The sequence below is a fragment of the Tinamus guttatus genome, unplaced genomic scaffold (genome assembly GCF_059628265.1).
Source record: "Tinamus guttatus ecotype Peru unplaced genomic scaffold, ASM5962826v1 Tinamus_guttatus_pri_ptg000006l, whole genome shotgun sequence".
Taxonomy (NCBI): Eukaryota; Metazoa; Chordata; class Aves; order Tinamiformes; family Tinamidae; genus Tinamus; species Tinamus guttatus.
In genome coordinates this window covers 1,542,331-1,559,465 of record NW_028288540.1, presented here as the reverse complement: position 1 = coordinate 1,559,465, position 17,135 = coordinate 1,542,331, and the positions used below count along the sequence as shown (strand labels likewise).

General features: G+C 42.3%; 1 protein-coding gene across 1 annotated transcript in view; it reads left to right on the top strand.

The window, feature by feature from the left end:
• The window catches only part of PTPRN2 (protein tyrosine phosphatase receptor type N2), a 586,957-nt gene that overhangs the window by 524,105 nt on the left and 45,717 nt on the right, over positions 1-17,135 (top strand). Inside the window, exons 15-16 of the mRNA XM_088521231.1 lie at positions 8,969-9,116; positions 14,918-14,991. Of these exons, the coding sequence (XP_088377357.1) occupies positions 8,969-9,116; positions 14,918-14,991 (222 nt within the window). The remainder of the gene's footprint in view (positions 1-8,968; positions 9,117-14,917; positions 14,992-17,135) is intronic.

Genomic DNA, 17,135 nt, shown 5'->3' with positions numbered 1-17,135 from the left:
AAGGTTTTGGTTGATGTTGTTATTAAATAATGCACATCACTGTCACAATATGTCATATGCTGTGAAATAGCAGTATTTGACTAAGACATCTAGCTCCTCAACTTTTGAAAATAAAATTCTTCTTTTAGTAAATGCTATTAGCTATAGCTCTTTATTGTGAAACCTACTGTAATAAATATAGAAAGGCTGGAAATTATTTTTGTAATTTGTATTTCACATCTTTATTATTTAGGTATCTCCTAGAAACAAAATCTAACATACATTTAAAGCAAATTCCTGTACTCATCAGCCACTATGGCCTGTACTGTAAATCAGAAAACAACCCTCACAAGCAAAAATCTATTCTAACTCCAAATTCCCATGCCAAAATGTTATCACACTACATATTCATAAGGGTTGTGTGACTTTTAGCCTTTTTTATAGCTGCGACCCTGGGAAAAAAGGAAAAAAATAACCGCAGTGGTCAGAATGCCGGCGAGTTCTGAATTTCTCTGCTAACTATCTGTGCTGGGAGTGTGTTCTTTGGCACTGGGGGATTCACTCCAGTGTTTCTGCCCGTTCATTTTCCCGTCTGCGAATCGGCAGCAATCCTTGCCTCCCCTGCAGAAGTATGTTCAGACGGTTGCAAAGAAGGAGCTACAGAAAAACAGAGCTCGGAAGGGAGCAAATTATATTCCTTTTATGGTAATCATCTTCTTTTTGCTGAGGTTTATTTAGAGCAGAGTAATTGCAGTGATGAAACTTCATAGGCAGAATTGAGATTTCAAGAAAGAGGGTGAGGAGGAGGGGATGAGGGCGGTTGTATTTTAAGACCTAGAAGACACCATTAAGTGGCTGGTAATGCTTGAGAATGGATTCTTTGTAGAGTGAATTTCCTTACCTTGGGTATATTTAGAGCCTGCCAGGTAGAGTAAATATTTCATAATTAAGCATTCCATTTTTTTTTGAAAACATTTAATTCCGTAGCTACCTTTTCTTTAAACACGAAGCTGCTCCCGGCGCTAACAGCGTAACCTGCATCCCCCAAGAGCTGCAGCAGAGCTAAGAGCCAGCTCGGTCCCCACCGGGTTGTATCCAGCCCTTTCCTTGGGATTTCCCTGAGCACCTTTGGCAGCTGGGAGCTGTAAGAAAAGAGATTAGCAAGTGTTTGTGTGACACACACTGATCCCAGCACCTGCTGATTGGATTGCAGTAATCCTTTTACAAGTTACAAACCTCCATTATCAGAGCGTTCACAGAGGGGGAGGCAGCGCTGCGCACTCCATCCAGGGTGTATTAATTTAGGTGAACAGAGCATAGGTTGCCATTTAATGTCCCTGTGAACACAGGCATTCCTGTGCAGGTTGCATTGGAGTCTCGTTGGGTGACTGCTGCCATGCACTGCTTTGATATTTTGCTAGAAACTCAAGGGTAGTCCTTGTAAATTGTTTTAGATGGCATGCTTGAGGCAGGAGTGTGCTCTCTGCATACCTGATGGGCACTGACGATCAGCTTTACATCTAAAATGTAAAATTGAAACTCTGAAAAGCAATTTTTTATTGCTGCATGGCATCACCATGGAAATTGGGGTTTATTTCCTAACAGTGCAACCATTTTGAAGCATACAGTGAAATTCTTTGCAGCCAGATTGACTACTTGCTTCATTACTTCCTTCCTTTTTTTTCTGTTGCCATCCACCATATTATATATGATATTATGTGTGTACCATATTATGTATGATATTAGTAGTATTTTATGGCAGCTCCAGTAGCTTTAAGGTACTTTTCCATACTTGCTTGAAAAGGCTTTAAAACCTGCCCTTTTCACTGTGGCAATCAGATATTGAGGATTCACTTGGGATTGCTTTAGACAGTTCTCTCTGATAAGATCAAGAGATCTGGAATAACGTGGGGCAAGACAAAAAAAGAAAAAGGAGCATCCAACATGGAATGAGTGACTAATGGGATGAAGAAATCCTGCTCCAGCCGAGTCAGGAGCAGATGCAGAATGTTCCTGCAGGTAGAAAAGTCTGTGAGGCTTTATAGCTGGGTGTTAAGTTACTGAGATTTCCTCCAGTTGAAAGCTCTGAGAGTTGCAGAAAAGGAGTTGCCACAGCAGAATTTTGATTTTATTTAATAGATACATTTTTCTGCAGCTAGGCATAGCAAGCCCAGGAAAGACACACTTCCCTGTAGTTAACATTGGAAATGTGTATTATTTGCCTTGGTAAAACTGGTGCTTCTAACAACATTTGCAGAGTGAAATCTGTGTCACAAAGCTGGTCTTAGTGCCTGCTCTGGACTGAGTGTTTGCAGTTTGGCAGAGCAGAGCACCATGAACATCTGTGGTGCCTTCACAGAATTACAATTGCTGGAAGAAACTAGAGCTTTCTTGATGTTGTTAGGATCACCTTTATTTCAAGTCTGTTTTCCTAGGTAAGAAAAACAGGAGAACTGTTGACACAATTAGGCTCTGCTCCCACATATTACTCTACATGGAGCACCACTGAGTGGCTTCTTCATGGGACACATGTGGTGAGTTGACAGCCATGAACGCAGCGGCTGCTTAGGGTGAAAGCCCTGACCCTCTGTAACCTAAAAAGAGCCCCAAATAACATTAGTGCCACAGTGAAAGTGCCTTAGAGTATGTTAGAAAATGAAAAGCTGCGTCTGTGTGGTCTGAGTATGAAACCTGCAGGATTCTCCTAGTGACACTTCCCTCAGGAAGCTTTATTAGAATAGTGCTGGACAAGTGTTGATGCAGAAATGGAAGAATAAAGTAATGACGATTTTTAGAAAGGGACTGGGGAGAAGCAAGGCAAGAGAAGAGAAATGATCCTTGCTAATACTATTCCATGAATCCAGACTCTGGCCCTAGAAAATAATGGAACACGTATTAAAATGAAATTGCTGATTATCTAGGGAGAGATTTTCAAAGGCACAAAACAGAGATAAGTGTGAGGCTCTCACTGAAGAGGATAGAGAGGACTGGGAATCTTTCCTTTGTGTGTTTGTTAATCTCCTCCGTCCGTTCTGTTGGGTAACTGCTCCGTGCGTAGGAATGTGCATAATTTTATAAAGAATAAATCTTGGCTGGACAAACTTGATTGCTTTTATTTAACTAAAATTACAAAAACAGTAGAAGAAGTGAAAACATGAGAAGCAATATATCCAAGTTTTCATAAAGCCTTGAAATGAATTATTATGAGTTGTTAATTGAAAAATTAATGTCAATTTTTAGAAGACAAGTCAGTTGAAATGTGGCTAAAGGATGATATAAAAAGAGCCACAATCAAAGGCTATATATGGTAGCACGGTATGGGAATTGGTGTTAGATGCAGTTGTACTTAGTCTTTAATTAATGAATTGGAAGTAGATGGAAGTGACAGTGACTTTTGCAAGTGGTTGCACCCTGGGAGGTGCTGCATAGAAGGAGTAATGCTAAAGGTTGAAAACTTAGACTTAAAATGTGTGAAGCAAATAAAATCAGCTTTAAAGAAAAGAGTAACAAGAAGAGTGGTCTGTAGTTTGAATGAAAGCATTAACTTGGGGATCCACACAGTGAAGACACTGAAAGCTATTCAAGAGTTTTTTTGTTTGTTTGTTTTTTTTTATTGAGGAGCAGGATTCTGTGTAAGCAGAATAGGGCTCAAAGGAATAGATGGAGGACGATGGGTAGTAAATTAATTTTGCAAGAGAAAAGTCATACTGGCTTCCCTATGCAAAAATCATCTTGTTGGGTTCAGATAATGACTAATATTCTTCATTTAAAACATGGGGGTATTTCCAGGAATACAATGTGCAGATCTAAACAGAAGGAATCCCTAGGAATAGCTAAAATCTGGGACAGAAGTGAACAGATATAATTGGAAAACCAGAGATCAATTTGTGAAAGAAATATTAAAGAGGAACTTCACTGGTTGGTAATGAATAAACTTACCAGTAGGAATTTGTCAAGAACTAAGTCATTTGGGAGAATAAAAAGCTTTATCTGAACACAAAGAATAAAAACTTTGAGAAATAGAATTTATAAGTGGTTTGTCACAGAGAGCTGTGTGATAACAATCTGAGCGAAATGTGGCTTAGCCTCCTCTTTAGATACAAAGCACCTAAAAACCTAGCCAAGGTCGTTAGGTAAATCTCCAAGGCAGTTGGAGAGAATAATAAAACAAATGAATCATTTCAAGAGCAGTCTTTAGTATTTAGCACACAGCTGCAATTGATATATATATATGTGTGTGTGTGTGTGTATATCTGTCTATCTATCTATATATATCAGGGCAAATGTTGCAAAAGGAGCAGAGACTGAGCATGAAAACCATCAAATTTAGGGGGCAATGGGAGCTGGTGAGCTAGACCTAATTTTCGTTGTTAGAGAAAGGGAAAATTAGGTGGCAACAATTCAGTGCTCACCCATACTCCACCCGAGACCATAGCAGCCTCAGCAGCCTCTGCTGCACCACGTTTGTGTTTGAGTTTCCTCACGGCGCCTTTGGAGAAAGCAGCAGCTGCTGCAACGCAGTGGCCCTCATGTTGTTAGGCACAGGGGGGAGATTGGAGTGGTCGCTGCTCACAAGGATTAGGATCATGTCCCATCCACTTCTTAAGCTGACGTTTGAGATTAGATTAAACCTGTCGAGGTCTGTCAATGTGAGCGTTGCCCGGCTTTTCATTGAAAGCGACATCGCAGCCATGGAGAGGGTATCCGATCGGGCACCGCAAGGGGAGTGTGTTGTCCAAAATAATTGCTTTTTGTAATAGCTGACCATCAGCTAAGAAAACAGGTGTTTTTAAAACAAATATCTTGGCCGATGCAATTCGTAGTAGCTCTGAAGAGGTATTGGGAGATTGGCCAGACAATTAAAATTTAATTTTGATATTTGTCAACTTTAATTTACCCACAGAACGTGTGCTGGAAGCAGCTTGTTGAATAAAGAAAACCAAGTAGCGTGGATCGCAGTGCAACATCAGCTGAGCTCGCATGTCTCTTCACCGAATCCATGCTGAATCTGCCTTTACATTTGCTATTGGTGCCACTTTTCTTGGCCAGAGATCCATGGTCCCTGGACCAGTTTCTCATGCTCTGGCTGAGAGCTCTCCTTTTCCCACAGAATTGCCATGCCTCACAGGGCTTACATATAAATCTTTACTGAGAAGACAGTAGATTTTAAAACGCATTCCCTTTTCCACATACACTAATAGAAGAGCGGGGGACTTTGCACGCTCCTTTTCCCCTTAAAATGTTTGGCAGCAAGACCGTCTCATCTATGCGTACAAGAAAAAGCATGAACTGGGCAACCTGTTCTTGTACATGTTGCTGAGGGAAAAGGAGGATTTCATGGAAGTTGAGGTTCTCGGGGAGGTCTGGCCCAGCGGATAGTGTTTGTCTAAGCAGGAGCATGTGCAGTTCTAGTTGTGGACACCTCGGTGAGACCAGACCTCTGCCTTCCACAGCTGCTTGGAGGAGTGTTCCTGGTGACAACCTCTATTTATTCAGCCTGCTGCTGTGGGACAGTGAGGTTCATGTGTGTTTGACATGCTGGTAATGAATTTGTTTTATACCAGGCAAACGCAGCAGAATGTTTCATGGAAACCTCCTAATTAAAGAGTGCGTTTCAGTAGACATGCTATCTCTAAAATACCAGAAACTCCACTCAGTTTAATGCTGCTCCCAGGAGAATATTTCAAAATCGCTAAGCTCCTGGTTAGCAAAGTGGGAATGGGAGTAGGGGCTCTGAAGGGCTGGAAGTGAAAGACCACTTAACTGTCCGACTTGTGGAAGTTTCTAAGGAAGCTTCTTTATCAGTAGTTGCTTAGACATGTGTGGACAGCAGATGTTCATGCTGCACAAGTCCATGCAAAGAGCCAAACGCCTCCTCAGTTTCTGTTAGGAAGTGGCCTCTGGATCTGATCCATGTGCCTTAGATGTTGACACTGCACGAAAAGTGGTTGCCCGGTCAAACGTAAAATTTCACTTTATTTTCATTTGTACGTTCTTTGGTACGGATACTCAAATAGTCCATGAAATAATAAGATGAAAGTTAAAGACTTCCTTTCTCTAAGGAGACATGAGTTATTTAAAATTTTGCCTGCAGTCAGAATATCTTACCTACAATCATACTTAGCAATTTTTGAAAAATACTAATTTTTAAGATAAAATGCTTGAGATCATCAAACAGACAAGCTGGAGCCAGCCAGGAAGCTCCTTACTCTGTCGAGCCCAGCTTTAGGAATCAGGTGTTCAGGGAGCTCTTCGTACAGTGTCACCGACCTCACAGTGATGTGGAGAGATCCAGCGCAGGCAGCCCCATGTACCGCAGAGATGTCCTTGAAGTCTGCGGGACGTTGGTGATGGGAGGCCAGAATGAATCAGATTATACAAGTTGGCTTCAAACGGGAAGAGGCTGCGGGTGGGTCCTTGCCTGCCTGATCTCTGTCACACGCTGAACAGCTGAACAGCTTTCTGAAGCTGACAATCTCGGTTCAATAGTTTTGCAAGATTACAGTTTTTCCCCCTTTTCCTCACAAAAATAAATAAATAAATAAATAAGTATGTATGTGCCAATTGCTCTCTACTTGTGAGAAATTGCCTCTTTCTGATTGTGTTCAACGTACATGCTCAGGTGCAGATCTACTCAGAGGAAGGAGGAGGCTGTTCAGCTCTTCATCCGTGTCGTTGCTGAGGGCGCTTTAGCTCCTGGGCACACGGCAGGGCCAGGCCAGCTCCGCAGCCCTCCTAGGTCCCTGTCAGCCCCGTCCAGGCCCAGCCTGAAGCTTTCCCTTTATTTTGGAACCCAAGCGATGGCGCAGTCGGTGTGTGGGCTGCCCAAAACAAAGCCGTCTGCCAGCAGCTCCCACTGAACCGAGAAAGTCTTCAGTCCACAGGGGAGAAGAGCAGCCCGCCCCGCTCCTGTGGCAGGAAGCGGGATGAGGCGGCGGCTGTAGCAGCGCTTCCCTGGCAGAAGGCAGCCTGGAGCTTTTGACACCCTCTGAGAAACCTGCCTATAGGGCATGATAGCCCTTTCTCCTGTGAAATGTTTTTGGGAGGAACAATTCGATGTAATAGAGATCGTCTATATAAAAAGTTTTCTGAGAAATTAAACTGCCCTTTATACTTCTCCGTGAATCCTTTCCAGGCGTTATTTTCTAGGCATGTATTACTGGAAAATTAGCTGTACCAGGGAGAGTTTCTAAAGGAGCAGATTTGGCTGTGGATTTTTAACTAAAAGCCGCTTTGGTGCTTGGGCCTAAGGTCCCTGGGTCTGCAGCCCTGCTCTCTGTGTCCTTCCAGAGCCTGAGCTTGTCCCCTAACTGGTTTATCCCTTTTAAATCTGTTTAAGGATGTTAGCTTCAACCTCCTGTGTAAGGGTAGTATGCCGCTTAGTTTACAAATACTCTCCTGTGTGTAGTGTGAGATTATTCTCTTGCTAAATTTGGTAGGAAAGGACACCCTCTGAAAGGTATTTTTGTTGTACAAACAGACTTCAGTACCCACTGGTAATTTTCAGAATTTAAGTGTTAAAGTTAGGGGAAAGATTTCCATTCTTCCCCACGCTCCCTCCATTCTGCTGCCTTCCCCTCACACACTTGTTACAATTTTCAGGGCCATGGGGTGATGGAGTAGGGAGTTATTTCACTTCTGGCAGCCTTGGGAACCACGTGTCTTCCCAGAGCTGTACTGAATCCCCAGCCTTATGAGGGTTGCAGAAACTTAAGATCTGCACCAGTATACTCTGATGGTCCATCATCTCTGGACCTATGATTAAATTAACTAATTAACACCACCTTCTCAGCTCAGGCCCTCTCTGTGCCAGTTCCTGAGTTCTTAATGACCCAGCAATGACACTTCATCTTAAACCAGAGCAATGAGAAGTTTTAATTTTAGAAGTCCTCTGCCAGCCACGAGAGAGCCTGTTACAGACCAGTCAGGCAGGCCAAAAGGAAAGGGCAAGGCTGGCGAGGTGTCCAGGAGCAATTTGGCACCTTTCTCCTTCCTGCCCTGCATCCCAAACATGAGTGCTGCACTGAGAAACATGCCCTAGCAGAGAACATTTTTCCTAATCTGAAAAGTCCATACAGCCAGACTCGTTGCAAGCTTCAGTCACTCACTGGTAAAGGAGGAGGAAGGAGAAGCAGTAGTTGGCCCCCTTGAACCTGGCTGCCCCTCCACTGCTTTGAACCCCTGCTTAGGGGTGGCTGAAGATGCTTGTGGTTCTGAGCCCCTCAGCCTCCCTTCCCTGCCTCCGCTGTGTCCAGATGGAGGAGAAGCAAGACAGGGTGACAGAACTTGCCTTTCTCCCCATCTCCAAAAGAGCATGGACAGCTAGTCCCAAAACCCTTTGGAGAAATCTTTTCCCTCATCCCATTATTTTCCCAAGTAGTAGAAGAAAACTTGTTGTTTTTCATTTTGGTTTTATCTTTCAATAGTGTTTTTTGTATCACTTAGCAAGTTTTTAATTCACTTAGCTATACTGAAGATGATTCAGATTTCTTACAACTTGTCTATACACTTGAACTTCTGTTATAAAAATCTTTGGTCAGTCTTGAGCTTTTGTTGTATTGATAAGTAGTTCTTACCAATGGACTTTTGCTTCTTTTCATCACCTGATGAAAAAGACATTGTGCTTCAAAAAAAGAAATAGCTTGTTCCTGAAGCTCTGCGTCTGGAGGTTTCAAGCATTTCTTCCTAGTAGAGCTAGCACCTTTACATGTTAGAGCTAGAAATAAACTCACTTAAATCAATCATTTAACACTTAGATTGGTGATAAGGTTCAGAATCCCCATGCTCTGATTTTCATTCTTCCTTCTCTTTAGGTTGAAGTATCTGAGTTTTTGACAGTTTGGAAAGGTGGAAACACGTTCAGAGCAAGCACTTATTTATAGAAGTGCTAAATTACATACTAGTTCTTACTATCTCTGCTTCCTATCCTGATGTATATCCTTTGAGTCTGGATAGGTCAGTGCTTAATACAATATTCTTTTAATTCCAGTCCTACATGGAAGATCATCTGAAAAACAAGAATCGTCTGGAGAAAGAGTGGGAAGCTCTATGTGCTTATCAGGCTGAACCGAACGCCGCCGTCATTGCACAGCGGGAGGAGAACACCCAGAAGAATCGCTCGCAGGCTGTGGTGCCATGTATGTACCCTTTAATTTGGGTGATTGCGTTTTAAGTTTGTGACGCTTTCCTCAATATCCTTTGCACGATACTTAGCTGCAGTTGACAGGCAGGCACCGTACAGAGCAGTGTGTGTGTGCATTAGAAAGTCATAATTATAAATATTGGTTGGCTGCATGTGCTGTTGTCATATTGGACACAATTTTATCTCCTTATAAGTTGCCTGTGTGTTGTGAACGGCATAGCTGTGTCGCACAGTGCTGCTGCTGCAGCTGCACTGGCTCACGAGGTTCAATAGCCAGGGCGCTTTTCAGCGCCGGAACGGAGTACAAGGGCAGCATCTGCAGCCGTTCAGCAGAAGGAAGTTTGGCTGGGCTTAGCCAAGTCGGTATCATGTCCATCCAACAGTAATAGCAGCAGTCTATAATCAGAGCGATGTGTTTATCAGCCACTCAGCTGTACTCAATGAGCCCCTTTAGGCTTCCGTGGATAAGCTTGCAGACTGGCCTCTCTCTGCTAGGCTTTGGATGAAAGAGAAGAAGAATGCAGCCAATATTTATGTTCCTAGAATCTGCTCTTTTCCGTAAGCAGCCACCTTTGTGAGTCTGAAATAAAGCAGCATATTTTCCCTATGCAAATGTATGTATTGCATAGATTACATTGGTATGGGCCACACATTTTATTAAGCAACCAGCGAAACAAAACTGAAACTGAGAATATATGCACAGACCACAGCGACAAAAATGTTCTCAATCAGTGTGCCCACAATCCAGCTGGGTAGCTTGGCAAAAATATAGAGCTATTTTAATTTTTAAAGTGCCCTGCAAACATTAATTTTCCCTATGAGAGCCATGAGTAAGTGCTATTCCTCTTTTAGAAATGGGGAAATGACAGGTAATACATTAAGTCAATGTCAGAGCCAGATTTAGAGGGAAGACTGTTTGGAACTACATGATCATTTAACAGAGCCCATCAGTGCTTGCCTATTTGTTTCAGTAGGATTTGGCTCTTGTTAATATAGAGGGTTTTTTTGCAGCTTCTGCAGCTTTGGGGAAGAGGATAATAGTTGGGCAGTGTCAGTTCTCCAGAGTGAATATGGCACTGGGCAAAAGTCTGCTGGGATAAACAGCGACAGTTTGTTGACTTCAGTGGGTTTTGTTACCGGGTTTGTTGAAAAGTTCCAAAAAAATAACCACAGAAGTTAGAGGAGTGCCAGATTTCTGCATTTTTTTTCATATCCTGATTTAAAAAAAAAAAAGTCTACCTGCATAATAGGAAGTGATAATTGCTCCCTGATAATGTCTATTGATCCAAATTGATCTTCCTGCTTAAAGGGCTTTTGTCAAAATGGGCTTACAGGCAGAACAGCCTGAGCTTCCAAGTGGCTGTTCCTGAGTTAAAGCGGGTGCTTCCCGGGTGCTGTGTCGGAGGCCGCCCCGGGGTGGCAGGTGCGGCCCAAGCTGGTGCCCCGTGTCCCTGCGGCAAATGTGGCCACACGATGCGACGAGCAGGAGCGCAGAGCCCCTCAGCCTACCTGGACAGGATTTAGGCCTGGTGAGGTGCCACACTGCAGTGCCAAACTGTCTTCAGGGCTAAGAGGGCCTGTTGTGGGGCTGACTCGGCCTGCGCTGCCCTCAGCTCCTGCCCTCGGCTTCCTGCACGGTGTGCAGGGATGTCTGCCCATCCGCACACAGCCGGGCTGCCTGCCGGGGATTCATCTGAAGCTTTAATTAGGAATATTGGAGCACACTTAAAATCCCTTAGCACTTACATAAGAGAGAAAATGCTATTTCTTAGCTGATTCTGTCAGGGCTGTTAGTGCACTTGGAATTTTCCTTCTTTTTTTTTACCTGAATTGCACAAAATTGCCTGTCCTTCTCTAATTTATTCTGCGCTGGTAAACAGCTGTCATGTTATACCCTAAAACTACTTTGATGGTGTGTGAAGTGTGACATGCACTTTAAACAACTAAACTTTGGTAAGATGGTGGTTATTACAGACTCTAAGATTAGAATCAGATGAAAAAGAGCCCAGTTAGACCACTTTTTTTTTTTTAATTAGATTTGGGACTAAAACCATAGCAAGAAGTCACAGGTTTACTTCAGCCTCAATTAAGAAGCAAAGTTGATATGTTTTTGATATGCTGCAGAGTTGGTATGCTTCATATTCATCATCACCTTGACAAGGTAAAAGAAGACCAACTTTGGAAAATACTTCATTTTAGGAAGGCTTCAAAGAGGCTTTCATATCATTTTGTATTTCCTTTCTTAACTAATCTTGCAATATTAGCATATTACTTTTTACTGATTACCGAGCTGATGTCATTTCTATAGTAATACTACCTTCAAGCTCACAGTTTCCTCATAGCTTACTCTTATACCTAGCTTACCTTCTTAAACACATCTTCTAAAATAACGTGGTGGTGGAACACCTTGACATTGCACTTAATGAATTACTAATTTTTAAAAAAATCTCACACCTCTAGTGACACAGACATTCTGTAACACAGACATCCTGGGTCAATAAAACTCCCATCTTTTTATCCAGCTAGCAAACAAGTTGGTATAACTTATGGAGTTACTTACGGTATAACTTGGAGGTATGAGTTGCCTTCTTTATGGTAGGAACACATTGGCAGTTCAGTTGTTCAAACACCTCTTCATATTTGATTTTCCTGGTATGCATTTCTGCAAAGTGAAAGCATCTCAGTATGGTCAATACTGCATGTATACCTATATATGTGTCTACACATGTATGCTATATATATGTGTGTGTGTGTGTGTGTATTTATATAGTTATGCTTTAAGTAGCTCATTTCTTTAAAGCCCTTTTGCAGCTGACACCTGTAAAAACGGTGATTTCTATTAATTGTCCACCCTAGCTGTGTCCACTGGATTCAATACAAATTAGGGCAACGTGCTCTGGAGTAAGTGAGCTCAACTGTAGCCCTGAGCGAAGCAGAGTTCCTCGGTGGCAAGTAACCCCCTCACTCATACAATACAGTTCATACAGTAACTACTGTAGTTACTTGAAGTGAGGGCTAGTTGCAGGTTGCCCAGATTACAGTCGCTAGTAACAGCCTCTCTTTTTTCTCTCACTTCTTTATTACCTTCCCTCTCCTTTCTTTGTTCTTCTTTCTAGCTTGCTTTTTAGATTGATCTTAGATTTCTTCCTTTTCTCTCCTGCCCTGCCTTCCCCCATTTTTCGCGACTTCTCCTGCTCCTTTTTGCTTGCTTTGCAACATAATCAATATGCAGTTTACAAAAGGAACCTTGTGCATCCGGCCTTGTCCCCACTGTTGCTTATTGTTAACATAACAAACTGATGTCCCCATTTTGTTGCCTGTTTCTGAAGAGCTATTATGCTGGTTCCTGGGAGCTTTGAGGTGGTAACAGGCATAGACAGGCACAAGCTGTTCATTGTCAATGCAAACGCTCAGTGCTGCAACTTAAGCAAGGGTGTAAATTCTCATTACATACAGAAAACACATGTACAGCCTCTTTTGCATATTTTTTTTCTGAGAGCAAGCATAAAGTCTTGCCACGTTTTCAACGCCAAAGTCTTAACGTCCCACCTCTGATAAACCTGCTGATGCACCAGGCTGTGGTAAGGTACACTAAAGTGGAAGTTGAGAGTAAGACATTATGTTTTAAAAATCTCATTCCTGAACTTACTGGTCTGACTCTTGACTTTTTATTGAAGGGTTAAGCTAATATGTTTGCTGAACGCTGCTGAATCTCCGTCTGCTCCCTCTTCCATCACTTGAAAATGCTTCATCACGTTCTCTTTGTTGATCAGCTCATTCAATGAATTTTGCTATCCAGTGGGCAGGGCTTCTCTTAAGTGCTTACATAGCTTAGGAGATGGAAGAGTTGCCAGCAGACCACACTTAGCGTGTTTAAACTGCCTGGCTACTGTAGCCCCAAGGGTTCAAGGTCCTTCTTCAGGCACTCAGGCAGTGGTACCCTAGAGCCTCCCATAAGCAGCCTTGGGAGCTCCCAGACATCAGGTGTCACCAGCTCTTTTTATGTCTTGGATTTTCTTTTTGTGCTGCAGGGCCTAAGTGAAGCTGGAAGTGATTAATGTGGATATGTTTGTTCCCTGTATTTCCTTCGTAGTCCTCATTGAAACTTTGCAATAGCAATAATTTTGCATGAACAGGAAAGAAGGGTTCTTCATTCACTTGACAGGACTTGGGCATCTCTAGTCTTGCTCCAGCATGGTCACGTTCCTGTGTTATATTTTATTGGTGAGATCAAGAGATTACAAATAACGTTCTATAAAATTATAGAATATGATGTTCTAATCTTTGTCTTACTCGTATATTGGACTGCCATGACATTCCTGGTGAATAAATGTAAGCACAGTCCAAACTCTTTGGTTTTATTGCGTACTACTTAAGACACTTAATATCCCTTTTGTTGTTCTTTATTATTAACATAATAATTAGGATTTAATAATTTAAAAAGCCAACTTGTAATTGCAGTGCTATGAAGGAGGGTGTCATGGACCACTAGACAGGATACAAAGCTCTAGCATGGATAGACCCACATTTTTTGGCTCTTCAAATAATTGTTAGAAAGATCCCCTCCAAACATCAGTGTCTGTGTTCAACGGAGGAGTGTTAAAGCTCTACAGCAGCTCTAAGGCCTCTCCCCATCACACACAGTGCAGGGTAGGTTTACTGAAAAATATAAATTGCTCTAGTTTTGTATCGGATACAAGTTGCTTGAGATTAATCTGTCAAGATTTAGACATCTCTCACATAAATTAGCCGCATATGGTCTGGTTCTCTACTTTTTATAGTCATTGAAAAGAAATGGGCACTTTCAGAACTCAGTTCATCTGGTCTGTTTTAGACAGTTAAATAGGGTGAGGACTCTTGACCTAAAGTGTTCTTTGTTTGTTTCTTTGTTTGCTTTTTTTTTTCTAATAGCAAAAAGTGAGACTAGATGACTGGAACAGACTCAGACATTGCATTGTCACCATCTAAATAGAGGCGAATAAAACCCACACAGAATATATATATTCTGTAGTCAAAGAAAGGACTGCAGAGTTTGGGGCCACATACAGTGAAAGTGATTGAACCAGCACGGCAAAAGTGCCATTAAAAAACGGGTGACAGAATCTTGCCGATGGGCTAACACGAGCACTCCTCCCGTCTCCAATGATGCTCTGATTTCTTTACTAATGGTGTCTGGACTAGCTGCGTGGCTGGTAGTGTGGGAAGGTCTGTGCGTGCTCCAGCCCTGCCTTTCAGTGGGGATGTTACCTGCGTTCCGGGTTTCCCAGAAGCTCTGCAGATCGTGGCGTTTCTCCCATGGCTGGAGGAGCGCTGTGCTGCACTCGTTGATCAGGACACGTCATCTTACTGCCCAGCTCTGACGTGTGCTTTGATGTTTCTGCCTTTTGTTTTCTGGAGCAGACAGATGGAAAAGCTTCATCATTTTTCTTCTTTTACGACCCTGCAAACATAAGTGTATTCTCTATGCTGCTTTCTGGTGTTTTTTCCAGTTTAAATCTTGAAATCTCTAAGCAATAGGGATTCCCCTTCTTTTTATGAGTGGTTGCAACACATTATGAGACATCTCATGAGAACACATTTTCTGATGCTCAGCCTCTGAAATATCTCAAAGAGCTTCACTCCTGAGCTAAGATGCAACTCTGGCTGTATGAAGGCTGTGCTCAGTTACAAGTAAGGAGAAAATATACTGTCTGCTATTTACACTTTGCCTTAAAATGCTCATTAATATATTTGTTTAACCTAAAATGGTTAGAAAACATTTATAGAAACTTTCTTGTCTGTATTTTGCCTTTGCAGATGATCATTCCAGGATATGTTTGAAAGCTGAAAACAGCCACGACAATTCAGACTACATCAATGCTAGCCCAATTGTAAGTACAAAGCCCCATGAGAAATAATACAAATAATCAGTCTTTGTCTTTCCCCAGCATTAGAGTATGCTGACGTGAGGCACCTCCCTGCACAGACAATGCAAACATCTCAGGGTGTCCCTTGAAAGTGAAGAGAAACAAATGTCCTGCATGTGTTTGCAATGCCCTTGAAGGTTGTTAACAAAGGATACTAAGATGCTAAGAGAAGAAAATCACTAGATAGTCATCCTTCTGTCTCATCATCATACTGTCAGATTTTTTGGATTTGATATTAATATCAGTCAAAAAATTCAATGGTCTACCCTTAGCTCAGTGTTGCTTTTCCTTCTCTGAGGAGGTAAAGCTTGCTTGTTGTTCCTCCTTAAACATTTGTTCGTTTTTGCATTGGTCTAATGGCTAACAAAGAATGGCAGCTGTAGCTGTGCAGAGCTGAGCTCCAAAGTGACATTTCTGGCTTCTCCTCATCTGGTCCCTGCTGAGGAATAGTTGTCTGTCTCCAACTCTCTTGGTTCTTCTCTGGTCTTGCTGGTTTGACAGCAGGAACAAAATCCTTTACCCCTTGCATGTTTGTTCAAACTGCAGAATAAGTCGATGCAGTTTTTGCTTCCAAATACTCCAGCGTGGCCCAGCTGCCCTTTGTCACCTACATAAGCTGAATGCGAAACCTCTTTCGTCTGTTAAAGGTGGTAAAGAGAAACGGTCTCTATTTTTAGACAAAAAGCAGGTATGATAGAGCCAGCAGGTTTGCCCTGTCGTGCGGTCAGTGGAAGTGCCAAAGGGTTACATTCATATTACTTAGGCACTGAAAAGTTCTTAAAAGAAAACTGTTCTGAGCAGGAATTTAGGATGAAAAATTAGATTTCACTCTAGCAGGCTGCGTATGTCATTACTAGCTCATTTTCCTGGGGAGTATCACTCCCTCAGTTAAATCACTTTGTGTGGGCAAGGCATCTAACAATTTGTAATAGCGTGAAATTACAGGCTGCTTCCTTCCAATTTTGTTGACAATACTTTTTCATTAAAAAAAAAAAAGAGCTAAATCCATAGGAACTGTTCTGTGAGCTTTGTTACTTTCAGCAGAGTTTAAAAACTTATTTCCTGGAGAAGATATAAAAATGTTTCTTTCAAAGACCTAAAACATACACAGAACCCAACTGAAATCTCTGGGATGCAGTTGTGTGGTATTTTCATGAAGGTTTTTGCACTGGGGAACATTATTTTCTAAAGCTGATAGATGTAACTGAATACTTTTGCTACACAGATGTATCCTATTTAAATATATCACCAGTGTCTTTAGCTTAGAGTAGAGGGCAAAGCACATGCTCACTTTGGGAATTGCCAGTTGCCTTTTTAGAGGAGCAGGATAGATGTGCACATATCAGAGCGTGTTTTAGACTATTTTGTGTCTCTGATTGGACCAAGGTCCAGGTAGCTCCAGGGTCTGAAGCTCATCAGTGTGAGTTGGAGCTCAAGAGATGAATCTGCCTTACAAAATCATGCACAGAGATCTAGGTCTGGGGCTTCAGTACAGCTCCTACCTTAGTTCCCTTAATTATACTGATGAGCAAAGAATTAGATGGAGAAGTCTTAGTGAACAGGGAGACAGATCCCATGGACGCAGCTGGGAACAGATTTGCTTTCTCAGGATGCCCCAAGCTAATGCAAGCAGAGTCTCTGCTTCAGTAGCTTTAACTTCAATGGTTTTACAGAGATTTGTCATCTTAACTTTCCATCCAACACGTAGGGATAGTTCCTTCTGCATTGTATTTCTTTTTCATGTTTTTATTTTTCTAGGCACAGAGATTTGTCCAATTAAATAAGTCACACTGCTGACCGGTGAAGCAAAATTCTTCTGCTTGTGCTCACTAGTAAACCTGTGAGTTGTGTCTGTGCCACTGCTACCTGTATGCTCAGAGCTTCGGGAACACACAGGCATTTCCTTGGCTTGGGACATGCAGGCAGCATCTTGCATGGCCATGGAAAACTGCAAAGGGAAACTCTGTGTTCCTCTTTTTCTGGGCAGGATTAGGGATACTGCTGGATGGGGAGGAATGCCCCAGCCCCCATTCAGAGCTGTGTTACTCCAAGGAAGGAGATGCTCCACATCCACTTCAGTGAGGGCTGTTTTTCAAGCCATCCGTGCA